Source organism: Quercus lobata, chromosome 4, assembly GCF_001633185.2.
Source record: "Quercus lobata isolate SW786 chromosome 4, ValleyOak3.0 Primary Assembly, whole genome shotgun sequence".
NCBI classification, from domain to species: domain Eukaryota; kingdom Viridiplantae; phylum Streptophyta; class Magnoliopsida; order Fagales; family Fagaceae; genus Quercus; species Quercus lobata.
The window spans coordinates 50,255,382-50,282,735 of NC_044907.1; the positions used below are offsets into that span (position 1 = coordinate 50,255,382).

The window sequence follows — 27,354 nt, forward strand, 5'->3', positions numbered from 1 at the left end:
TATACTAAAATATTGCATAGTATTCATATGAATGGAATTTTATTATTCAAATTAATCTCAAGTACTTACGTGCAGGTGTGTGCACGCATATGTGCGTCACTTCTAAGTTTACCTTATCCCTTTAAAGTCAAATCCTGACTCTGTCACTGATTACGTATGCCTCCCAATTATCTCCTATGATAATGAACTATTGCATTTATTTAAAGGACTGTATTTTTGTTCCAATATTTTGAAGAGATTAGAGATTTTTAATGAGTATTCATTCTTTTAGCGCAAGCCTAGATTAAAACCCAAATCTGATATAACTTTTTTAGCTTTATGCAAGCTTCTCTTTTTACCAAGAACAAAAATTCTTTCCCAAGTCATTCTCTCTTGGTCATGTCAATTTATTGACCTTACACCCTCGTCATCTTCTCAGTCTTCCACTTTCTTTATTCATTATGAAACTCGAATTCCTTATATTTCTCACCATGTTACCAACCAATTAAAAAAAGAAAGTCCAATACGGTTAGCTAGAAAAATGGCTTTGAAAAGTACAGCTTGGAGTTGAAAAGTTGCATGATGAGACAAGGTCTCTCTTGAAAATGAACAGACAGGCCAAAGATATCAAGGTTCTGGATGAGAAGGGATTTAGGTGTTTGACTTTTGGGAGAGACTGATTTTTTGATTCTTAAGTAACATTGATGTTTTGGGAATTTTGAACGTGAACGAAAAATTAACAAAACATCTATGCTTTGGACAGAACCATCCAAACTGTTCTGACCCGCAAATGGTTCTACAAATTTACCTGTTGAGCCATTGAGTTGAGAATTTTAACCATAATTTGACTAGAACAGTTTTAGGGGGTGTGTTGAACCATTACAATGATTACAGAGACCAGCTCATGGTCGGCGGTCCAGGCCGTTAGATTTTTCAAATACTGGTCCTAACATATTAAAGGCGGCTTTGAACCTTTCTTAGAAAGTTGGAGTGGTATGCACGAAAGTTTTTTTTAGAAAGTTAACATCAAAAACCTGTAAATCAATCACTCAAAGCAAGGAAGCTGCATTGAGGACAAAACTGAGGCCAACCTAGACCTGTCTGATGCATGCTGATTTGAGAAACCATTAAGTAAAACTAATAGGCTACTAATAAGGTTATTATCTCACTATAAATGAAATCATCTGCTGCAATAATAGAAAACCAGAACCAGGCTCTCGCTTACTCAAAACAAAAAAAAATCACCACATCAAGGGAAGACAAGGTGAAATTCGTATCAAAATCTTTCTTGATAAAATTCTTGTAACAAGGTCTAATTTTTCTGTACTAAAAAAACGCTAATTTACATTGGATAACTCGATTGATACAACAGAACAAAATACAACATGTTAGAAAAAATCTATCCTTCGGATAGCAAACAATAAAAATCCGGCAACTAAGAGAGATACTCTGAAGCAGCCTAAAGAATAGGATACTTTACAAAAGAAAAGAATATGCAAAAAGGAACAAAATCATCTTGTCATCTCCGTTGAGGACCCAGGATAGCACTCATTTCTATTTGTACATCTCCAACCTCCCTCAGATTCCCAAACTTCTCAGCTTCTCTTGCGATCTGAACATCGCAAGGACTATAATATTGATAAAGGTATTTTACAACAAAACGAGGAATTAGGCCTACTATGACACTTGCAAGCAAGCATAACCAAAACGTTGCAGTTTTCGCGACATCAAAAATTGCCCTGTCAAAGCACATTGGAGTTGCAAACATCAATCTCTATTTGAAAAGGGGAAATTTCACAAATTTAGAGGGTTTTTCAGTCATGATTTCTATTTTCTCTTTGGTCAGAATCACAGAACTGACATTCAACACATGATGTGGGAAGCACAAAGAAACATTTATTTTTATTTAGTTTTATTTTATTTTCAAATTCAATTGTATTTTTATAAGGTTATTAGTATTTTTTTTTAATTAAATTTCCTAGCCAATGTTATCTTTGTAATTCAATATTTGAGTTTTCCTTAATTTCCTAGTCAATGTCATTTTTGTAATTCAAAATTTGAGTTTTCCCAAGTATAATATTGTAAGTTAGAATTAGGTTTAGTCCTAATAGTCTATATAGGCATTTTATTGTACTCCTATTAAGACAGCTTACAGTTTGAATGATGAATTAAATTTCTATTAGAAATTTTCCAATGGTCTAGCATTGACCTTAGCCATCCCTAGGTGCTGACTCCTACAGGGGTCTCTCTAGTGTTGACTTCAAGCAAAGCCTAGGTGCTTGACTCCTAGGTTATCAATTCTTTATTTTTCAATTCTTTAATTATCGTGTTGCATTGTTTTGATTTTTTCCTACATCAAATTGTTAAGAACTATGTTCATAGTTCAACAAAATGAGTATGCGTAACTTTTATTGTTAACAACTGTGTTCTTAGTTTAACAAAATGAGTACACGTGTTGACTTTCTTTTTGATAAGTGAATATACACGTATTCAGAAAAAAGAGTGAGTATACACTTAATTATGTACTTTTAGAAAGAAAGATGGTGTATAAGATAAGAGCGCTTACCAGTAACCAATAAGAGAGGGTAAAGCATCAATGACAGTGACACAAATGAAAGTAGCAATTATAGAACCCCAAATGACTGCATGAGTAGTCCAAGTCCACCTGATAACGTCAATGGCCAAGTGTAGATTAACCAATATAACCACTGCAAGTATCCAAAGATCTCCTAGACTTGATATATCAATGCTACTACCCCAATATGCTAAGAGAGGGATAAAGAAGATAGCTGCACTTTGCCAGAGAGTGTCAACCATTGTTAACCAAAACAACTTTGCGTTGTAGCACTCATGCCTTTGCCCAGCCCCATAAAGCTGAGGATACTTTAGAAGAGTCCTCCTACTTAGGTCCTTGTCAAGAATTCCAACAACAATAGTAGGCAATGAAGTATAGATTATAGAATACAACATGCTGCTCCATTCACTAATTGCAGTTGTCAAGGTGAAAGCAGTACAGAGCACAAACCTACACAGAGCATGTGGAACATTAGCAATTGAGATGATAAGAAAATATAGATTTGATTAATTAGGTTAAACTGTCTTCTTCTTTTTTTAAGAAGTTCAATTTGAACCAACTTCCCTAGGTAGTAATTCAAATTTGAATTACAAAATCATATGATAATTTTGGGGAGACATCTAGATTTGACTACAAGAAGAATCAAAATTAAATTTATCTTCAGCTATATAACTTCTAGCTCAAAAGGTAGTAAAATAAAAGACCTAGTAAGCATGATTGGAAACACAACCTTACAAAACAACCCTTCCCTGAAAAGAGAGAGAGAGAAAGTAAGAGAGCCAAAACATTGTTCAGGCTCATGTGGAGACTGAAATCAAGGGCTGCATAACAAACTCCAATAGATTTAACCAGCTAACTCATATGCATATTCATGAATACAGAATCATTATAAAGCAGAAATCAAAGCATAAACAATTGCGAAAATCGTACTCACCAAAATAATAAAAAAACCATCACTGCATTCCTGTAAAAGTTATATAATATCATGTAGCCCATCCGCTGGTAATTCCAATGCCCATGGACCAATAAAAGGTGAACTAAGAACCTGAACTGCCCCATCGCAAAATCTGATGCCATTACAGCTTGCCTACCCTCTTGGCCACTGATTCCAATTCCCACATCAGCCATTTGGATCATTGAAACATCATTGGCACCTGTTAGTGATCCAAGTAGAATTTCAGTAATAAACATCAGTACGTAAGCAGTAACAAGTGCGTTCTATTTTCTATATGTTTGAGAGCATAAGATACAGATCTAACGTACCATCCCCAATGGCAAGTGTCATGTCAGCAGTCCTGTTCTTCACAAGGGCTACTATTCCAGCCTTTTGCAATGGAGCCACTCGACAACATAGCACCACAGAACATTTACTAGCCAGTTGAAAGAGCTGCAACTCAAAATGAGTAAGCTACATCAGCATATGAGGCATCACCAAGAACTAGAAAAGAAAAGGACAACCATGTAGGTTTACAAATGCTTACCTGTTCTTCAAGTTCACTGTCAAGAATATAAACAAGGCTGGTACCATCAATAATCAAGGCCACTGGAGTTGGACTAGCTTCAGAACTTCCTCCGGTATTGTCTGTGACCCCATTAACAGTCATGAGCTTCTTAGACATGACAATGGCATCTTCCAAACTCTTTCTACATGACTCTTTAGAATTGTTATTAATTACTATCTGGGTCATCTTGCTTGTCAGGAGCTTGGAGGAGTACCCAATTGATATGGCAGTTTCTTGCTTGTCCCCAGTCAAAACCCATACTTTAACCCCTGCTATTCTGAGAGATTCTATGGCTTCTGGCACCCCTTGTTGCAGTTTATCTTCAATAGCAGAGGCACCCAGTATGCACAGATTGTTCTCAACAGCACTAGCAACCTTTCGAAGCAAAGCAGCTCTACCAATTACAGCAGTGCTTGCTTCCTCAAAGGAAGAATGCCACCGCTCGAATTCTGAAGCACTCAGCTGCCGCATCCCAACAACAAGTGTCCTCAAACCCAGTGAGGAGTAATCATGAAGATGGGATTCAGTTGCACGCAGTATGTTCATGTTCAAAGATTTATCTATCACACCAAACATGGATGTGTCAGCACCTTTAACAAAGACTTTCACACTCTTGTCAGGGCAGCCCAATATAACTGACATCCTCTTCCGATCACTATCAAACTCATGCAAACCCAAAACATTGAACCTGCAGTTGCCATGATGGAGAAATTCATTAAAGAAGATATAATAAGGTTTTACCTCTTAAAAGAAGCTACCTCTGAATGTGATAAGATAATCACTTGAAAGAGCAAGCAAGTATTATTACTACTTAAACCACTGCAACCACTATCACCCCACAGTTACTTTAGTGTCACCTATCACCCCCATCCTCCTCTCACCTTCATGTTTACACTGCTATATGATTGAAACAATTTTTTTTTTTTTTTTAAGTACTGACACAATGCATAACTGAGAGAATTGTTCTACACAGAATTTACCTTTAGATGTCAACATCGTACTGAAGTGGAATTTTGAAACCACTAAAATATAACCCTAAATTCTTTCCTACCTGTTCAAAAGCAGCCAAAAAATTGGCAGCCACACTGCCAATGCTGCTCTAACAATATTAGAGCCACAAAGCCACTTCACTAATCAATTGGTGGGGTGGTCCTAGTGGAAGAATTGGTGCTAAAGAGAAGTTTAGGGAAAAGAAAGGGACAATAGCAGCACATCAAATTACCTTTGCCTTTCTCCTTGAATATCGATAACTATATAGCCAGAGGTTCGTTCTATAAGCATAAAACCGTAGGCAGCAGCAGCATACACCAATGCTTGTTCATCAGGAGACTCCCCTTGGTAATCTATCATCTTCTCAGTAGGATCAGACGTGTCTGTAACAAGAGGCACAATTGTATTGCATGCAGCTAATGCAAGGAAGAAATCATAAACATGTCTGCCTTCTTTTGTGTCATTTCTTCTTTCTGATAATTGTAAAAGTTCTGGGTCAGTCTTGACGTTCATCTTTGGCTTTATGACCTTCCCCTCCACTGATACCAAGTAAGGCAAATATAAGATGAAATTGTTATGCTGTGACAAATCAGAAATACTAAATATTATAAAAAAATATGGTATTACCTTGAACAGAGTATCCAACTGGCTCAATTTGAGACTTAGCACCACTGTAATCTACTCCCCATATGCTTACACGTTGAAATTCCATCTTGTTCTCTGTGAGTGTACCAGTTTTATCTGAGAATACATATTTTATTTGTCCTAAATCTTCATTTATATTCAAAGACCTGCACTGAAATCTTGAATTTGATGCCTCATCATACATTTTGGTATCTCGGATCATGAAGTAAGCCTGACCAACACGAACAAGCTCCATGGAAATGTATAGAGAAATTGGGATCATGATCTGGAACACAATAACTGACATGAGGAATGTGAATAAAATCTCCAATCCCACATTATAATAGTTATAGTCTTCCCCCGCAGAATCCTTTTTTCTGTAATAAGGTAAGTAATTTAATTCGTTCTTGTGGCGCAGCAACCAAGCAAGGGCACAGGCAGAGACAATAGTACACAAAGTAATAAGAAACAAAGAGAGTATTATGATCTCAATGTTCATACGGGTCTCAAGCCGACTCCTCTTAGATGGAGCTCCTGAGTTGTTGAGCATAGCTTTGGTCTCACGCCCAGCATACACCGCAACCCCAATGCCCCATTCAGTATTCTTGAGCTCACAGCCTCGAAGAATAATATTAGACGGTCCAAGTGACAGCCTCTTCCCATCAACTTCCATGTTTGCATGAAAACCATAAATATTCCTATTCGGTTTCTCACACTTAATCAATCCAGTAACTTTCTCCTTTTCAGGCATCTTAAATAGGGTCTCTTGTTTTGCATACCGAGTCTTCAAATTTGACTCCCCATCCAAATTAACTGTCTGCACATACGCAACTCCAGTCGGGTCACTAGTGGAGAGCAGCACCATATCACAAGGCAGAGTTTCGCCTGCATGAATTTTGATGATTTCACCAACTCTGATATCCTTCCATTTTTTTGGTTGGAACTGATTATTAACAAGAACAGATGCTAACCGGTTATTCTCAATTCTGTCTGACCTATGCCGTCTATAGTCCTCATAGGCATCTTTAATCGCCGTAACTGATAGAACAAAGGCCAACGGCAAAACTGAGACTCCCCGGCCAAAAACAGCCAGCTGGGGGAGCTGATTAAGTACAGCAATCACAAGGAAATATATGTATGCAACTCTATGAAATTGTTCAAAAATATTCTTTGGAAAAAAAGTAATAAACGAATACTTGGAAGTCCTTACGGAATTCCCAGCAAATTCAAACTTCTCATTTGTCTTCACAGGATCATTTATATAAATCAACCTTGCATCTTCATCACTAATTTCCTTCTGGGACGCACTAAGCCCTTCAGAATCAGCCCCTCTTGAGCCATGTCTCACCGGCTTGGACCCCAAATCAGCAAAAGTCACTTCCCTAATGGAATTCCCGCCTCCGCCCGAGGCCTTGGAATGAGTGGACAAAATACTTCTTCTTGATGAGGAGGAATTGAGTGTTCCTTCCACACTTGATGAATTCTCAGCTGGGTTTTTCGTTTCCATCCCGGAAAACGATACACGGCGGCCAGAATTGGATTTAAATAGATCTAACAAAACGGGTACAGTGAATAAATCTTGGGTATTAGGAACTCTAGGAGATGGAATCAAAAGGGGACGCTCAGAGGCCATGATCTGAGAGGATCAGAGACCTCCTGAGCTTTACAGAGTCAATAATCAACAAATTCATGAAAGACCCAGATGGTAATTTTCTATTTTGGTAATCACCCAGATGGTAATTTTAACCAAAGTTTACAAATTTTACAACAACAGCAACAGAAATTGAAGAAAACAAGTAAACCCCACAACTACAACACTGGTTGTATATAGGCAAAGAAAACAAAAACCAAACCAATCATAGGTGTTTAGATAACTATTGTACACAAAAGAATCTAGAGAAAGTGAGAAACTTTAAAGGTTGTTAGAACTTACTTTTGCTTGTATCCCAGGTCAGGTTAGAGAGAGAGGGAGAGTAATATAGGAGAGGAGAGAGAGAAATGAAACACGTAAGGTGTTTTTGTTGTGAGAAAAATGACAATGGTGGTTGTTATACAATGAGCTAGGAAGCGTGTTTTTTAAAGACAATAAGAACGAATTGAACAAAGTCAAAGGCATTGTTTTGGAGAGAGAAGACGGAGAATGCAAAGAAAATTGGGGAAGAAGAAGTCTACAATTCGTAATGGGTGGCGACAGCAATAGCATCAACAACAAAAACAAAGTACCATTCTTTTTAAATAAATTAAAAAAAAATTCTAATTTTGAATAAATAGTAATAATTAATACTAACTAATAGATAAGAAAGAGAAATATTCTTTTGTTTTGTGTCAAAAGGTCATGTGCGTGTTTGAGTAAAACCAGATATAAGAAAAGAGAAGTCTTTCCAGAGAGAGAGAGAGAGAGAGAGAGAGTTTTCAGACAAAGAAATATGTTAAATCATAAATGTTCTTCTAGAAGGTCGACTGTTGAACTGTTGTGGATTTTTTTTTTTTTTTTTATATTGTAATAATCAATTATAAACTAACTCTACAGTATTAGTATTTTGAATTGCTATTAAGAGGTGTCTGACTTTGACCAAGATCATGTGATGAAATGCAGATCTTGTTTGTTTCTTGGACGAGAAATGTATCTGTATTTCCCTCTTTTTGAACAAATTGAATTGAAATTCTCAAAATCTTTATTAGCAGTAGTAGTGCTTCCCATGCTCTTTCCTTTCTTTTTTTTTTTTCTTTTTTTTTTTTCATTATGATTTTTCTTGCTTTAATTCAACAACACACCAACGGTCTAGCACGCCTGCTTTGATGGCTTCTAGTGGTTGGACTAATTTGACTTTTTTTTTTTTTTTTTTCCAATGACAGAAATATAGGCATACATGTTCACATAGTTAATTTGTCTTAAATATTTTTTTTTATTGATTTCTTTTTTAAAAAGCCCTCAATCCATGTTAATAGGGATTTTGCTTTTTTTTTTTTTTTTTTAATTCCATAGTTGAGGTTCCAGATGGTTTTATTATAATCACAAAAATTGTCAGAGTTACAAAGATCATGGCATGTTAATAGGGAAGTTGGTGTCTTAATTTATTGGTAAAAAAAAAAATTGTTATGTCCACAACATTTTTACAATAAATCTTAAGTGGTTGGTTGTTATTAACTGATAAAAAAATAATTTTAGTAGTAGGTTTAAATTAGAATCAATAATAACTTACCGTTTAAAATTTATTGTAAAAATATTATGGATGTAGCACTTCTCAAAAGACAATCATTATGAAAGGAGATGTCGAAGGCCTTATAACTGAATTGGCACCTCCCCATATACAAAGTACTTGGGGGTATAGGGGGGAAAGGGTTCGAGCTGCGGGGTTAGCAGCATATTATAATTATCTCTAAAAAAAAAAATGAAAGGAGATGAAACTACAAGGCTCTTGACCTGTTAATAGGAAAGTTGGTGTCTTGATCTAATAATAAAAGGTAATCATTACAAAGATGATATTTATAGGTTCAAATCCATTGCATATATTAAATCCCAAAAAACAAAAAAAAAAAATGTTGTGGTATCTCTGCATTTCGATGTTTTAATTTTCATAATTCCTTTATAATTATGAGTTGGGTTTACTTCTAATAAATTTTTTTTTTAACTGAACATGTCATTTTGTTTTAAATATACAATGACAGGAGGTAGTAAGTTAAAAAAGAAGATTCCAGTTAAAAAGTATTGGAAATAAACCACACCTCATAATTATTTATAAAAGACTAAAACTAAAAACACTTGAAATAAAAAATGAGTTTGGTTTACTTTCAGTATTTTTTTTTTAACTGGAATCTCTTTTTATTTTAATGAGAAATTGTCACAATATTCACTATCTAAATAAAATGCGAAGATTAAAACTCAAATAAAAGGATATGTTTAGTTAAAAAAATATTAGAGATAAACCAAACTCAAATAAAATAATCATAAAGAAGTCCTGTATAATAAATATATTTTTTATTTGTTGTTAAGTATCTTTTTTTTTTTTTAACAGATTGTTAAGTATCTTTAAAAGCATCTTCAGACTATTAATTATTTATAAATAAAAAAAAATCATAGAAATTTGTTTCTGTATTAAAAGTCTAAACTTAGTTTCCTTCTTTGAATTCCATCCCGAAAAAAAAAAAAAAAAAAAATAGTTTCCTTCTTTGAAATACCATTACACCTTTTTTATTCCAAAACTCTCTCACGTTTATCACAGCCTTCCTTTTCATGTCGTATACTTTAGACTCAGAGTTAGCTTCAAAATTAGGTGGAAATATGGAAACCCTTTTACACGGATCACATCAAAATTAATTATCGTTTGAATTCTCTAACTGAACATTCTAGATAAACTGTACCAGATAATGTGTAAAAGTTTCGAGAATTTTTTTAATTTTTTTTTAAGTTGTAAAATTTTTAATTAATGAATAAATTATAATAAATAATATCTTCGGGTCAAATTTGTTGTTGATTTGATCCTATATTGCTGATTATTTAATCAACATGTACAATATCTTTGGGTTAAATTTGCTGGTGATTTTAATTCTATATTGTTGATTTTTTTTACCAAAAAAAAAAAAAAATATATATATATATATATATATATATCTATTGTTGATTATTTAATCAAATTCTTCATTTTTGTTAAAATCCTTGTAATGTGAATCCAATTATTGATATAGGAATCCAAGTCAGTTCTAGAAGTTTTTCCAAATTCCAAATAATATGTTTTGTATGAGATGGTATTTTCATCAATTAATGTGGCATTAGCAGAGGCCGACATATATGGCGCCAGATCATGACGTGATATAGATCCCTTTGTGCATTATCTTTTCAAGCTCCCATTAACTGCACATAGACTAACGTGTTTGTCACGTAGATTAATTAGATTTCTCTCATCTCTCAAGTTTTTTTTTTAAGATAACCATATCATTGAATTTTTAATAATGTTTTTATGAAATATGTGAATTGGATTTTGTCATATGGACGTTAAGTTTTACTTTCTTTCTTTTTTTATGTAGTGACAAAATTCAATTTACTTATTTTATAATAAATGAATAATATTTTTATAGTGAAATTATCTTTAAACTTTCAAAACATGTGATCTTTATCACGTCAGAAAAAATGTATCGTATAATTTTTTTTCATAATATTAATTAGACTCATGTCAAGAAGGGGATTAAATTGTAACAATTTAAAGAAGTAAAAAAAATTTTGAATGAAAAAAAACATAGTGATAATTAAATTGACTCAATTGAAATCACAAATAAAATAGGACTCAAATCGTAGTTTATCCTTAATTGTTCCTACATTACTAATTTACTAGTACTAGTGTACTACCCATTGTGATGATTAATTATCCCAGGATGAAACATATTTGTATTATATTTTGGGAGATTGACTTGATTTAAAAACTTTTGGGATGATTGTGAGGCGGTAGTACAAGAGGCATGGAACATGGCAGGTAGTAGGGAGTCCAAGCTAGCAGCAATTAAGGAGAAAATAAATGCTTGTGGGGTGGATTTAAAGGCATGGAGAGCAACAAAGAAGTGGAGGCAATCAAACAGCTACAGAATCGGCTTGATAGTTTGAATAGGGTTGATTGTACTGATGCTAGACAGGTCGAGTTCTTCGAGATGGGCAAAAAATTGGATGATCTTTTATTAAAGCAGGAGATTTATTGGGCGCAACGGTCAAGAGTGGGAGAGATTATAGAGTCCTCTGGTGGATCACGTCACTTGTCCACTATTCCATTAAAAAACTTTCACCCACCATTACACTAAAAAACTTTCACCTGTTTAAAATTGCTGAGTCAGTAATTAATTTCTGTTTAAAAAAATTTTATAACTAACAATTTTAAACATGTGAAAGTTTTTTAGTGGAATGATGGACCATATCACTTGTCCACCATGCGGATCTTATAATTCTCCAAGAGTGGCTTGGCCAAAGCATGGGGATAAAAATACAAAGTTTTTTCATTCAAAAGCATCTCAAAGGCGAAGAAGAAACCATATAAAGGGTATTAAGAATCTACAAGATCATTGGGTGGAGGAGCTTAAGGATACTGCCAATATAGCAATTGAGTATTTTGATAATCTGTTTAGTGCAGGTTCATGTGATCAGATGGAAGAGTGTCTACAAACAGTTTCGGCTAAGGTGACACCTGATATGTAGAATCTTCTGTCCAGTGACTTTACTGCTGAGGAGATTAAGACAGCGGTGTTCCAGATAGGACCAACAAAGGCTCCTAGACCAGATGGTATGAATGCACTATTTTATCAAAAATTTTGGCATGTTGTCGGTGAAGCTATTGTTACTGCTATTTTAGATTTTTTGAATGATGGGATTATGTTGCCTGCTTTAAACCATACTAATATTGTACTTATTCCTAAAGTAAAGAATCCGGAGAAAATGACAGATTTTAGACCAATAAGCCTTTGTAATGTTATTTACAAGATTATTTCCAAAGTTCTTGCAAACAAGCTGAAACAAGTGCTCCCTAATATTATATCCCCCACTCAGAGTGCTTTTGTGTCAGGTCGCCTTATTACAGATAATGTTCTAGTGGCATATGAGACATTGCACACTATGCATTCCAGGAAGAAGGGTAAGACAGGTTCTTTGGCATTGAAGCTAGATGTTAGCAAAGCATATGATCGGATGGAATGGCTCTTTTTACAAGGAGTCATGTAGAGAATGGGTTTTCCAGAAAAAATGGATTGATAGAGTGATGAGTTGTGTTACTACTTCATCCTTTTCAATTTTAATTAATGGGAAACCCTATGGTAATGTGCTTCCATCTAGAGGGCTTCGTCAAAGAGATCCTCTTTCACCATATTTGTTTTTGTTGTATGCAGAAGGTTTTACATCTTTACTGACAAAGGCAGAAAATGATGCAAGAATCCATGGAGTATCTATTTGTAGAAGGGCACCCAAAGTCTCTAACCTTTTATTTGCAGATGACTCATTATTATTCTGCAGGGCAACACAAAATGAAGTGGTGACCATTTCAAAGATCCTTTAAACCTATGCCAATGCATTGGGATAGTGCATTAATTTGGAGAAATCATTAGTCTATTTCAGCAGTAATACATATGATAGTCAGAAGCAAGAAATACAGAGGATTTTGGGGGTACGGGAGGTGAATAGATTTGAATCATATCTGGGGCTACCAACATTAATAGGGAGAACTAAATACCATACTTTCTCGTACTTGAAGGATAGAAGATGGAAAAAATTACAAGGTTGGAAAGGTATGATGTTATCCAAGGCTAGTAAAAAGGTGCTTATTAAGGCAGTGGCTCAATCTATTCCCACTTATACTATAAGTGTAATTCAACTCCCTATGAAACTTTGTGATGAACTTGGTGCGATGTGTGCTAAATTTTGGTGGGGTTAGGTTGGTAATGAAAGGAAAATTCACTAGAAAAATTGGGAAAAGTTTACGCTTTCAAAGAAAGATGGAGGAATGGGTTTTAGGGATCTAAAGGCTTTTAATTTAGCTATGTTAGCTAAGAAGGGTGGAGGTTGCTACATGATACTAATTCTAGGGGTGTGCTCGGTTCGGTTTCGGTCGGTTTGTATAGGTATGGCCAACCGAAACCGAATATTTCGGTTTGTGAAATTCTCAACCGAAACCGACTGAAATGGCTGGAAAACCATCGGTTTCGGTGTATATCGGTTTCAGTCGGTTTCGGTCGATTTTCGGTTTTCCAAAGAGAGGGTTATTGAGATTTTCAAAACCCTAAATTTAATCACATATAAAAAACAAATAGAGTAACAGAGAGAGAGCTGCTGAACAAATCAGAATGACAGAGAAAGAAAAATTTCCAACAATATTTGTTCAACAATTTACAGATTCCAACAAAAAATTGAAAATATTTTGATTTAGCAAAAGGGTCCAGACAGAACTTTACCGTTGCTGCACCATAGCAGGAGCCTACCACCATGCTTGAGTCTACCACCATGTCTTTGTAGTGAATTGAAGAAAGAACAGAGACATGTGACTTAGAGAGACGAGAAAGGCATGGCCATGGTCCATGGGACTCAGAGAAAGAAAAGAAAAGAAAAGAATGAGGCGGCTGGACTGAGAAGGGCAGAGACCAGAAAGAAAATTGGGGAAGGAACGAAGGGTAGAGAGAAAAAATTGAAATGAGAAAGGAAGAGACAAACAGAGAAAAAAATGGGGAGAGCGGCGGCTGAAGAAAGAAAAGGGCAGCTGAAGAAAAGGGAAGATTAAACAGGGGTATTTCGGTATTTATGCTACTACTAGGGTTTTAAAAAATTAAATAGCAAAAACTACAAACGTCCCGCGCGAAGGCTCGAACCTGGGATCAGCTAGCTAAATCATAAGGAGCATACCATTAAGGCCACTGATCAGTTATGTATTAATATTACATAAATATATATATATATATATATATATTCGGTTTGTTCGGTTCGGTTTCGGGTGAAAAAATCCAGCACCGAAACCGAAACCGAAAATTTCGGTTTTTAAAAAATGAAACCGAAACCGAACTGAACCGAAACCGAACCGAAAATTTGGCAACAGTTCGATCGGTTTCGGTCGGTTTGTTCGGTTTGTCGGTTTTTTGCACACCCCTAACTAATTCTTTAGTGTATCAGTGTTTTAAAGCAAGATATTTCCCAAGATCTCACTTTCTTGAAGCTAAGGAGTCCCAAAATTGCTCCTTTGTGTGGAAAAGTATAATGGCTGCCTTACCTACATTAAAATCTAGGTGTTGTTGGAGAGTTGGGAGTCGGCATTCAATTCAGGTTTTAGGGGACAAATGGATTCCTAATTATCAAACAAATTCTACTATTCATTCAGCCATGGAGGATATCAGAGATGCATTGGTTTTAGAGCTTATAAATCAAGAGTTACATTTGTGGAGGAGTGATTTTATTATGGAGATGTTTGAAAACGAAGATACAGAAGCCATATGTAGAATCCCTTTAAGCAGGAGGTATGTGGAAGACTCTATAGTTTGGCTGCCTAACAAGAAAGGACTGTTTACAGTCAAATCTGCATACAAAGTGACTAGGGAAGCAGCATGTCCAATGTGTACTAGGTTCCCAGAGGCAGTCGTACATGTGTTTTGGGAATGTGATGCAGCTCAGGATGTTTGGGCAGGGAGCTTAAAATCATTGCAGAAAGGGGTCCATGGAATGACTGATATGGTCCAGCTATTGGAGTATTTGATGGAGCAGTTGGCTTTAGAAGACATAGAGCTGGTGTTGGTTCAAGCATGGTTTATTGAATCAGTGGAACAAAGTTATCCATGGTGGAAAATTTCAAGAACCAAGTTGGTTAAATAAGTGTGCACTGGAGTATTTGGAGGAGTATCGGGCCACACATGATCAATTGGTAGCAAACCAAATGCAACAGTCCAATCGGGATTCCTAGAAGCCTCCTCCACATTCGATCTATAAACTTAATTTTGATGCAACTGTGTTCTCAGGTTTGGACAAGTTCGGTTTTTGAGTAGTGATAAGAAACGATAAAGGGGAGGTCATGGCAGCCAAGGGACCAAAGGTTTTTTGCAGTGAAGAAGCTGAGTTCCTTGCATGTAGAAAGGCAGTTGAATTTGCAATGGATGTTGGTTTTTTGAGTTTATCATTGAAGGAGATAACAGCACAGTCATGCATGCCATATCCTCTCCAAATGCAGATCAGTCATTGATGGGAAACGTGGTGGGGGACATCCAACAAATGATTAGAGCATTGCATTGGGTGAGTATAGATTTTACAAGAAGGGGGGAAACAAAATGGCTCATGTGTTAGCTCAATATGCAAGAACTATTATTGATGACATGTATCGAATGGAAGATTTACCTCCATTAGCTATGGAAGCCTTGTATCAAGATGCAAACTTTATTGATTAAATGAATGAAGAGTCCATTTTCAAAAAAAAAAAAAAAAAAATTTCCCATTGTGTATAATGTGATAGTATGCTTTATTTATTCATAATCAACTTATACAATGAGAGAGAAAGAAGGGACATTCTTAGAGTTAAATAATGGTCTCCTCATTCTCTTCTATTGTACTCATTGGCAGATTCAATTTTTCAATTAAAGAAGAGGGGGGGGGGGGGGGGGGGGGGGGAATTAACAGACATAATTAGAGGCGAAATTAATCTTATAAATATTAATCAATATTACTAAAAAATAAATAAACAATTATACAATAATGCAATTGTCATACGAAAATTAAATTCAAACATTAAGAAAAAAATAATCAATTCATGGCATATCAATAAACTCAAGAAATTTATCTAAATACACAAAGTTCAAATATATAATTTGATTATTCAAAATAAGAGTATCACAATATACTTAAAAAGTTGTATACGGACTTTGATTCCTTTAAAAAATTATGTATTCAATCTTTCTTTTTCTATTTTTCAAAAAAAAATTTAATTATTAGGAGAGGGTGTCCGAAATTAACATTTAATTATTTTATTCAAATAAGTATTAGTACATAAGGGAGTTTTGGGGGAGTTCAGGGGCAATTGCATTCATGCCTCTCCTTCCCCCTTAGCTCCTTCTAAGCAGTACTAGCCTACTAGCAAGAGTTAAAGCAACATGATTTTATTTTAAAATGCAAATCTAAGATCTAAGCTAAGTAATATCTCCTAAAAACTCTCACAAATCAAAGTAATATATTCAGGTACTATTCGGGTATGGATATTAATGGGTATTGATAATCAGATATCCATGGGTAAAATTTTTGAGTCGAGTATGGGTATATCCGATTCATACCCTACCCATGACCATCCCTAATAATATCTTCTAAAATCTTAGCAATCTTCAAAGGGCAAATCAAATCCAAATTAAGTAATGCCACCATCTTTTTCTCAAAAAAAAAAAAAAAAAAAAAAAAAAAAAAAAAAAAAAAAAAAACCATTTATCTAACAGAAAACCGAACCTTTTCTCATGTTGTGTCTGCCTTAGCACTATCTCTAACCATTAATTTTCATTGGAATCATACAGTCCTAGCCCACATGTCAGCACTAATGTCGACACTAAATTTTTTTTAGGGCCCCGACGGATGGGAGTCTTAGTGACACGTGTGTAGATGTGTGATAACTTGTGAATGACACTCAAAATGATGTGTGCATGAGTTTGTCTTTCCATTATTTTAGAATTGTAAGAGCATTCGTATTCATAATTTTTAATTATTTTATTTTATCATCTCAAAAGTTATTTATTTATTATATTATATTATTTTATAACGTAATTAATATTTTAAATTATATATTTCTATACAACACATTAAAATAATATATCTATATAATAATATATATTCCTTCTATCATATTTTTTATATCATATTTGAAAAGTCAAATTTTTAAAAAAAATATCATTTATTATTTTTTCTATCTTTTAAAAATGTATAAATTTTTAAAATTATCTTTAAAAAATTTATCAAAGAATTAAATTAATAAATTAATATAAATATAATAAGAACATTAGTAAATTAATAACTTTTATTTTTAAAAACAAGGTAATATTTTGGAATACCTTAAAATGAGATAAATGAGAAAAAAAAAAGCGATGGAGGAAATATATATATATATATATATATATTTGCAATAATAAAATATCTCACTTTCCTCTAATTTTGTCTCTCTTCCTCCCCCCCCCCCCTTCTCTCTCTCTTTCTCAACCCCTCTGTCACCGCTGTGGACAAACCCAAAACCCCATACAAACCACCATTTAAACCCCACGACCCCACCACTGCTGCACTCACGGCAAAAACCTGCAAAATCACTGCCTACAAAATCATGGCAAAAACCATAGCAACCACCACGCAAATCACAACAAATCCATAGTAACCATAGCAACCAACACAACCTGCAAAATCACAACTCCATAGCAACCACCACACCATAACCCCCACTGCAAAAATCCATGGCAAACCCATGCTGGAGAGATCTCACTGCAAACCCACTGCAAAATCGCCGGAGATCTCACATTCCACACCGGGTGAGACGGTGGCCAACGGTGGCTTAGGCTTGGGCATTGCTGGGTGAGACAGTGGTCAACGGCGGCCTGGGCTTGGCGTTGCTGGGCGATATGGTGGCCAACGGTGGCCTGAGTGAGCTAGTCACGAAGAGAGAGATGTAGGAGACGGAGAAACAAATGCTCTGAGAGAGAGAGAGACATGAGAGAGAGACTTGAGTGAGTGTGAGACAGAGTTGAGAGAGAATTTATTAATTTAAAATTATACCATTTCGCTATACTAATGTCTTGCAAGTAAGATGGTACTGTAGCAATATGGTATAAATTTTTACAATTGTAGGTTTGAGTAAAGCATGTCTTTTGTGCTTTGAGGGTAAAATTTAGCATATTTTTGGGTTTACAAGGCCACTAATGCTCTAAGAGAGTTGCCACCAATCATGAGAATTTTATGCGTGATTAATCACCTATGTCTAATAAATTATATTTCCTACAAAGGGATTAGCTAAAGGCTCATAAGCTAGAGAGAAAACAAAGAAAATATCTTGAATTAAAAGACATGGATTTAGAAGCTTGGTTACATGTAGCCAGGGCCGGCTGAAACTATAGGCCATTTAGGCCATTGCCTAAGGCCCCACTTCTAAGAGGGCCCCAAATAATAATAATATATTATATAATATTACTTTTTTATTTGAGAAAAAAAAATTACAAACAGCCATCACCAAATCCCAACAAGCCATGAAGGCCCGTTTCTCACAGAGGCTTGTTTCTCACCAAAAAAAAATCGAAGAAGATTTCAAACGGCCATCACCAAATCCCATCAGGCCATGAAGACCCGTTTCTCACACAGAAAAAAGCTGAAGTGACAATGTGACATGAAGGCTAATCCCATCGGACCATCACCAAATCTTTAGCTTGCAAAAGAAAAGATTACAAACAGCAAAAATGTTTAGCTTACAAAAGAAAAGATTACAAAAGGCAGAAAGAAGAGACAAATAAGAAAAGAAAGAAAAAAGAAAGAACAAAAAAAACACTCACTCTCTGACTCTATCTATCTTGATTCTAAAAAAAACACTCATTAGTTGGCTTACTCATCAACTGGTGTTGGCAATAAACTTGGTGTGTTCATTGAAGGTTCGTTTTTTGTTTTCTCTTCCTTTGTCTCTTTCATCTTCTTCATGTTTGCTGCTGGGTGTCTCGGTTTTTTTTTTTCATGGGTGTCTGGTTTTTTTTTTTTTTTTTTTTGAAGAGGAGTTTGCTCATGGGTGTCTGGGTTTTTTTTTTTCTTTTTGGCTGAACTTTAGTTTGGTTGTTGTACTCGTAACTTTTTTTTGTTTGTTCTCTTAAATTTAGATTTCTTTAGATTCCTTTAGATTTCTCTATAAGCCTTTTGAATGTTCTGAATAGTCAATAGACCCACTTAAAGAGAAAAGAGTTAAAGTATTGATTCTAAGAAGTTCTAGTCTTACACGTTTTTATTTTTTTTCTAAGAAATCAGATTAGTGGTATGGAAGTTAAGGTCACGTTCTCTTCTCTTTTCCTTTTTCTTCTTTTTTTTTTTTATTTTTTTTTTAAGAAATCAGATTTAGAGGGATAATGAGCTGGTCTTAATCTTAGTGGATCAAGTTGAGTCCTACACATTTTACTAGTGAGTTGGTCTTAGTGTTAGTGGATCCAATCAAGTTGAGTCCTACACATTATGCTAAAAAAAAAAGGGGTTTACTGCTACACAAAAAAAAAAAGTATTAATAACAAAATTATAAATTTAGAATAATTTACTTTGTATTAATATTAATTTTAATTTTTTTGTGCAGGTTTAAAGTATAAAGTGATCATATTAAGTAAAGCTGCAATTGTGCTTTTGATAAAACAGGTTCTATTGTTTTATACATTAAATTTATATTATTCTAGTTAAATTGTAATTTTTTTTATTATAGACTGTGTTTCATTTATTCATAAATATTTTTTAATTACAAATGTCTACTAGAAAATATCTATCTAAATATGAAAAACAAAACAAAAAAAAAAGACAAGAGAAGAACTAATTAAAAAAATATATATAAATTTATAATTAAATATAATAAAAGGCCCCGTTTAAAGCTTTCGCCTAGGGTCCCCAAATTCATTGAGCCGGCCCTGCATGTAGCGAATGTGTTAGGCACCCCACAACAACCATCTTACATTGGTACCTTGTTTTGCTTTGTTTTGATTCACTCCCTAACTTCATTTTTTGAAATGTAACTTCGATATTTAGTATTTACTTATGAAAAATGCTTGTTTTGGATAATCATAAAAGAGTTAATCTTGAATAATTAATATTTTTATTTATTTATTGTTAAGTATCTTAAAAAAATGTTAAGACTATTAATCACTAATACAAAAAACACAGAATTTTCTTTCTAAATTAAAAGTCTAAAATTGGTTTCCTTCTTATACCAAACCCCATTTTCTTCCACCACTCTCTCATGTTTATGTCAGCCTTCCATTTTATATTGTACTAGACTTATCACACGCGCTTTGTGCATGCAACAATTTTTTTTTTTTTTTTGGCTTAGTGCTATAAAGATTAAAAGTGATATATAAATAACCGTGTGTATATATATATATATATATATATATATATATATATATATATATTTTAAAGAATGAGGTAAGGTAACGTGGAATAATGTTTAAAAATAAGATAGAGAACAGTAAAAAGTTGAAACATAGTAGGACATTTGAATTTATTGATTGGGCTAAGAATTGTGATGAGTAAGTGAAAAAAAAAAAAAAAAATTGAGATTTGAACAAAAGAAAGATGATATACGTTTTTTTATTTTATTTTATTTTATTTTAAGGGGAAAGACGATATATGTTAGTGTAGATGGATGAGAATTTGTGATAACTGTATAGAATTTGGATAACAAAATTTTTGGAATGTTTTAAAGAATTGAAAAAAAAAAATAGAAATTCCGGGATAAGAATGAGTAGTTTTTACTTTTTACGTGAGATTTTTTTTTTTTTTTTTTTTTTGAAGAAGTAATTTTGTATTTTTTTTAATAAAGATAATTGAAGTATTTGAATTCAAATAGATAACAAATATAAATACGAATTGGACATTTGAATACAAATGGGTGGTGAGAATAACGGTTTTTTTTTCTTTCCCTTTTGTACGTGAGATATTATTATTGTTTTAACATTTTTTGCTTTTTTGTAGGAAAAAAAATTAAACTAAAGGTTATGTTATTTCATAATTTATATGAGGATATTTTGGTACGCCAAAAATTGAAGACGAAACAGGGGAATCCTCTTATTAATAGTATAGATACTTACTTTAAAGTTAGCTGCAAAATTAGGTCGAAATGGAATCCCTTTTACAAGGATCATTATCAAAATTAATTATTGTTTGAATTCTCTAACTGAAAAATTCTAGATAAATTGTATTAGAAAATGTGTAAAATTTTCAAGAATTCTTTGATTTCTTAAAGTTGTAAAATTGTTAATTAATGAATAAGTTATTGATAAATAATAAATTGGGTCAATTTTGTTGTAGATTTGATCCTATATTGTTGATTGTTTATCTTTAATCATAGAGTAATGGTTATTATACACACAATATACGCACACATGCTTTTAACTAATATTGTAACTTCAAGTTATGATTTCAGTAAAAAGTATGTGTAGATTTCAGTTAAAAGCATGTATATATGAACAATGTGTGTGTTGAAGTCATGATTTCAGTTAAAAGCAAGTGTGTATACATGTGTGTGTAAGAGTTCGTATGTGCAATTTAGATTTGAGCTTATTTATGGAAGTGAAATAAGTTATCTAACAATACATTTGCATGAGAAAGCTAAAAAAGATGCAAGTTTTGACATGACACTTGAACACTAAAAACAAGAAATAAAGAAAGTGATGGTAGGACATGAAAAAGACGCACATTTAAACAAGAAGAAGAAGATGATTATCAAAATAACACAAGATGTACATGGAAAACCCTAGAGAAGGATACAAAACCACGGTTTAAGCAAGAACGTTTTCCTAGAGAAGGGATACAAAACCACGGTTTGAGCAAGAACGTAACATTCTTGCTCGGCTTAGCTTGTATTATGTATCAGAAGGAGATCAGTTTAGAATAAATTTGCCTTTCTTTCCTACCAACTCTCCACTTTCATCTCAAAATACCTAGTTGGGTTCTTGCCCTAGAAGTTCAGCTGCATGTTCCTTTTATACTCTAAGGAACATGGCTAAGTACAAGGACAGGTGCCAAGTCATCATATTCTATCTTTTTAAATCTTTTTTACAGTTGTGATGTTATCTGCTGACTAAGAGATAAGGATTGCGCCAACATGGCACTGGGACCCGTGGGTGGGTAGCGTTGCTACTACGTGAGAGACAAGTCTTGGACATTGAGAGAGACATCAGGAGTACTGTGATTGGTATGCGTGTTCCCAAGGTGACTCATGGTGCACTTAGCCAATAAAAGGTGTATTCATAGTCTCTGACTTTAAAAGGTCACTATCTCCCTTTTGGTGAGTGATTAAGTACCATATCACGTGTAAATTTTACTTCCTTCCCAAGGCAGTCACGCCTTTATCACTGACCAAGACAAAGTTTCTTAGCCAACACCTACTCTCCCTTCCTTCATAGCTGCTCCACGTGTAAGGTCCAGATTCAACCACTCATGCATTCTCCCATGCCTTAGTGGTGTTATGTACATTAGCTTCCTGACCATTAATGGCATTTAATGGCAAAGGCCTTTGACAGTCACATTAGTTCAGGCATTAACACTTCAGTACTCATGCCTTATGACGTTCAAAATGGACACATGGCTCGAAAGGGTGCTTCTAGCCGTTTTGGTGCCTCTTTGTTTCTTACATTAGACAGACATTACTTCTCATAAATGTCATGTCTATTTACTCTGCAGCTAAGAATTTAAATAAAAAATTTTCTTCAATCTTCATTCCTTTTGTATCTTTCTGATCTTTCTTCAATCTTCATTCCTTTTGTATCTTTTTTATCTTTCTTCAAAACCTTAGCGTTCACGAAAAATGTTAAACTCTTCCTCCGATAGCTCAAACTCCCCACAACACTCCTCATGCTCTTCTGAGAATGCTTCTACTAATCATAGTCCTTCCCTACCGCTAGGCCTGTCCAACAAAACCGAAGACCCAACCCACCCAGTCAAATCGACCAAACCCGAACCATCCGTCGTCCAACCCGACTACTTGGAAATCAACAGCGAGTCCCTGCCATCCCAACCCAATTTCAAAGGGTTGAGTGGCGGGTCTTCCCTTCCAAACTCGATCCACCCGACCCAACTGTCATATATAATCTTTAGTCAGTCTTCAGTTCACCCTTAGTTTCTCAGTTCACTCGTTCTCTCTCAATCTCTAGTTCTCACTCATTCTTTTGATCTCTCAACAGCCGATCTAAGATTCTCCTCCATCTGTGATTCTCAACAGCTGATCTGTGATTCTCCAGTTTAGAATCTTTAGATCTTTAATTCTCCACCATCATCGATCTGCAATTCTCCTCCATCGCATCATTGCCAATCTGCAAGTTTCCATCGCTGATTTGTTGTTCTTCATCGTCGATCTATAGTTCTTCTCCATCGTTCCATCGCCAATTTGTAGTTCTTTATCGCTGATCTACAGTTCTCCTCCATTAGCCTATCTTCGATTTACAAATATCTTTGTGAGGTTTAATTTTCAATCATTTTCTCTCTTTATTTCTTCATTTCAGTCTCTTGTAAGTTCAAATTTGCTATCATCTCTCTCTATTTCTGTTTGTGTTCTTTAGATTTGTGAACTACTGGTGTTTGGGTTTATAGATCTGTTCGTAAGTATAGTCTTTGTTCTTTCAGATTTGTGAAATTTGTACTAAGTTTAGTCTTTGATCTTTGTCTTTCGGTTGAAGTTGGATTTAACCGCCATCCACCCGAGCCTAATTCAACTCGATCTGTGGTTTTTTACGGTTGGCGGCGGGTCCTCCGTCCAGCAACCTGACATGATTAGATCCGTTTCAAGTTGAACCTAAACTCGAACCGACCTAACCTATGGACACCCCTACCCACCACCAAGCCCCCTGCATCCTCCTCTTCCTTTTCCCATTTTTTCTTTGCCTTCTCAGGTCTTCATTATTGAGGAAGTTACTCCCTTCGACTGGAGTGACGAGGAGGAGAAGAACTCCGAAGACCTTTGATTGAGGGCCGAAGAGGAAGTTGAAGATGCAGTGGCTGCTGCATTCTTGGAAGCACCCATTCGCCGTAGGAGAAGGCGAAGGCTAGGTCGCTCAAACTCAAAGTCCAGCACTTTAGGGCTTTCTGACTCCCAAGAGGCAGACTCTTCTGACTGCTCTTCTAAGGGCTCTTCTGATGACTCCAACTCTGGGGATTATGAGGGCAAGAAGGAGGAGAAGAAGATGACGATGATGAAGAAGAAGAGATGGAGTACTTACCTCCAGGCTCTCTCCAAGAAAACTCTGGGATGACACGAATGCCTATGTGCCAAGGTCTCTTTGAGTTGCTCGTCGTTGAACCTGTTGTTTTTTTTTTTTTTAGGTTTATTTTGTTTAGCCAAACTTTTGGCTTAAGTTGTAAAAAAAAAAAAACTTTATCTTTCTTATTTTGAGTATAAATTTTTGTGTTCTTTGTAATTTAGAAAAGAGGTGATAGGTCATAAGGGTCAAATCATTTAAATCCCTCTTTTCTGTTTTGTAAAAAAAAAAAAAAAAAAAACTTTTAGACACAAAAATCTATAAAAGAAAGAAAGTTATTTATTATATGTTTATTTTCTTTCTTTAATGTTGTATTATATGTTTATTTTATTATTCCTGCACAACATATAAGAATAAACATATCAGTTTACCAAATGCGAAATGCAATGAATTAAATCATACCCGTTAGTGAAGGGTTACGCCTTTGCCCTTAGACTGTAAAGGAAGTTTTCTTGATTTTAGCACCATTAACGGCCATTCTTTGTCAGAAACTCAGTTTCTTCCCCCACACTGACACATGTCAATTTTGAAAAGATGTCTCCCTTTTTGAACTAATTTCTTTTGGAGGGAAAATACTAACTCCTTAAATTATAAAAGGAAATAAAATTATTTCCTTCCTTATTTTTCTCTTTTCTCCCTTATCTTCTTCTTTTCCTTCTTCAACCTGAAACCCAAAACTCTTCCCAACCATAGGTGTGAAACGCAGTCTTCGATCTAGCTCTGCCAAATTTGCAAAATCTTTTGCTTCAAAAGGTAACAAACCCCTTCTAGGAGGAGACAAAAATCCTTCCATAGAAGAATAGTGGATCATCCCTTCCTTCTTTGAAGAGTAGCTATTTGATAAAAGTCTTGATTGGAACTCAATTCCCTGCTCCGTTGACCCTCCTTTCACATCATGCAGGGAACCTGATGACCTTCTAACTATGGATCTGGAATTGAAGCACATTCCAAGGCTTGGCACTTGCAAAGAATATTTTGTACCCACCATAGATGTGATTTTCAAATCTCATACCTCAGTCTCTAGAGGTTGGAGAAGCTGGTATCAAAGGGTATTGGCTCACCCTCCTTTCACGGATATCTTGTAGAGAGTAAAGCTCGTGGAGACCATCATTGTATTCTCTAATTTAGAGATAAGTAAGGATAGTGAAAGCTTGCTCTCTTTTTTATACCGCTGGAATTCTGTTGCTCACACATTCTTCATAGGGTGTCAAGAAATCTCTATATCTTTAGAAGATGTCTATGAGATATTGAGACTTTCCCTGTTCGAAGATGGTGAAGTAGTCAACATTTCATTATCTCCTGATGAGTCTAAAGCTGTGAAGTTCCTTGAAGATGCAGTGAAGAAAACTTTGAAGAAACCAGTTTTGAAAGCAACAAGGAAAGGGAAAGTCCTCAGTGATGAAGTACCAAAGGATACTAGTGTTGGCAGAGACAAAGGCTCCAAAGCCAACTTCTAGGGGTGGATCAAATATTTTTGGAGGGAGTATGCTGATGGCATAGATGAGGAAGCCAATGGTGACTCTCTGAAGGAAGGCACTGACTTTGTTGTTGGAAAAGGTAACCCTAGCTCCTATGAACTTGAAGCCTTTATTGCCTTCTTACTTTCCCACCATCTGTTTGAGGGTTATCCTCATGAAAAGATCCTAAGTAGTCATTTCCCTTTAGTTATTAAATTAGCTAGAGGAAAATCTTTCCCCCTTACCCCATATTTTCTAGGAACTTTATATTTTCACCTAGATCATTTTACCCTTGACTTGCAACGTTCCTAGGGTAGATTCCAAGTTGAAACTTTCATACCCGTTGCTTTTTTAATAATATGGTTGTGGGAACACTTTAGGAATTATGCTTCAGTCCCTAAAGTGTTAAGCTCTTATAAGACCAGTTTGCCTTCACCTTAAGGTTTGCCACGCTCTTAGCGTTGGAATAAAGTAGCAGTATCTTCCAATAGTTTCCTTAGAGAAAAGTGCTAGATGACCCAATTGACTGGACAACTAGACCTTATTCTGCTTTGGAGGGTGGACTTCCTCTACTGTTCACCTCTTTAGAAAACATCTCTGTCTCTTGTTACAGAGACACCCCTTGGTCTGAGGAAGAACTTTCTTTTATTGCTTGTGCTTTTCCTTCTCAATTCTAGGCTCGTTTTCAAGATGAGTATGAAACTCAATCCTATAACCCCCATAGGTTTGCCCGCCAACTTGGTTTTAACCAAGGCATCTTGGGACATCTTTCTACCTCAGCTTTGCCTGTTGTGGTAGCTTCTTTAGCCTTTAAAAAGGAAAATCTTATCAAGATTTTAGTGTCAAATCCTGAGATCCCCTTCACTTCCCCCACCAAAAATGGACTACCTTCACCCAAGTTTAAGTCATGGTGGTTTGACATCAGGGATCGTGTTAGGAATTTCAGGGAAAGCGGTGCCCAACGAGTGGACGTTCCACCCATCTTTCAAGGAGATTTGACTTTGAAACCCCTTCCAAAAACCAAACCTTCAAGCACTAAGAGAAAGAAGAATACGAATACCCCTTCTAGTAAGAAACCCAAGATACACTCTTTTCTCTATAGTAATTGTCTTGTAACCTCTTCTTTTATCCCTAAACTCAAGTAACTTTTCTTCTTTTCTCTATTTTTGACAGGTTACAGACTTTGTTCCTCAAGCTTTCTCCAAAGCTAAAGTCACTTCTTCAACCCCAAAGGTTTTTGTACAAGAAGTGACTTCCAATGCAGAGACAGAGTCTGACACTGAAATCAGGTGTGCACCAAAAATCTTCAAGAGAAAGGAGACTCAATAGAAGCTACTTCCAAGGAATAAGAGGGTGAAAGAACTTCAATAGCATTTGATCCATTGCTCTCACTAGTTTTTGCCAATCTGAAAGTAACTTGCTCTCTATTACTCTCCAAATATCCCGAAACCATGAGGGACACTAGTAAGTGGACCTTGTCATTTAGAGGCTTTCTCCTACAACAAATTGGGTCTATCATATCCCAACTATAGTCAAAGGGTAAAGAGGAATGTCTGGCTCTCCCCTTTGACAATTTCCTTTCCACACTGAGTGAGGCTGAGAGCCTAAGTGTCAATGCCGACCGGTTAAAGAGCTGTGTCACTGTATTGAGGGACTTAAAGGAGGCAAGACCCTCTGTTCATACTTCCTTGTCCTCACTTCATGAATTAAGAGTTAAAGAAAACTCGTGTATCGACAAAGCAAAGGAAGTAGAATCAGCGTTATAGGTGCGTGCCGCTTTAAT

The 27,354-nt window shown here is 35.2% G+C and overlaps 1 protein-coding gene across 1 annotated transcript; it reads right to left on the reverse strand.

Moving 5' to 3' along the window:
- Positions 1 to 1,295: 1,295 nt before the first annotated feature.
- Positions 1,296 to 7,894, reverse strand: LOC115986517 (phospholipid-transporting ATPase 1-like). Its single transcript, XM_031109634.1, has 7 exons — positions 5,674 to 7,894; positions 5,279 to 5,585; positions 4,036 to 4,744; positions 3,818 to 3,941; positions 3,489 to 3,708; positions 2,546 to 3,004; positions 1,296 to 1,718 (listed from the first exon to the last, which is right to left on the reverse strand). Exons 1-7 carry the CDS (start codon positions 7,301 to 7,303, stop codon positions 1,499 to 1,501), a joined length of 3,669 nt encoding a protein of 1,222 aa, XP_030965494.1. The 5' UTR covers positions 7,304 to 7,894; the 3' UTR covers positions 1,296 to 1,498.
- Between the last annotated feature and the right edge of the window lie 19,460 nt (positions 7,895 to 27,354).

What these genes read in the sequence shown, in the direction of transcription:
- LOC115986517 (XM_031109634.1), bottom strand. Translation starts at nt 7,303, where the DNA reads ATGGCCTCTGAGCGTCCCCTTTTGATTCCATCTCCTAGAGTTCCTAAT. An exon ending in ATTCAAGGAGAAAGGCAAAG is followed by an intron (nt 4,745 to 5,278) that starts GTAATTTGATGT and finishes TGGCAACTGCAG; the next exon opens with GTTCAATGTTTTGGGTTTGC. An exon ending in CCCTCTCTTATTGGTTACTG is followed by an intron (nt 1,719 to 2,545) that starts GTAAGCGCTCTT and finishes GTGCTTTGACAG; the next exon opens with GGCAATTTTTGATGTCGCGA.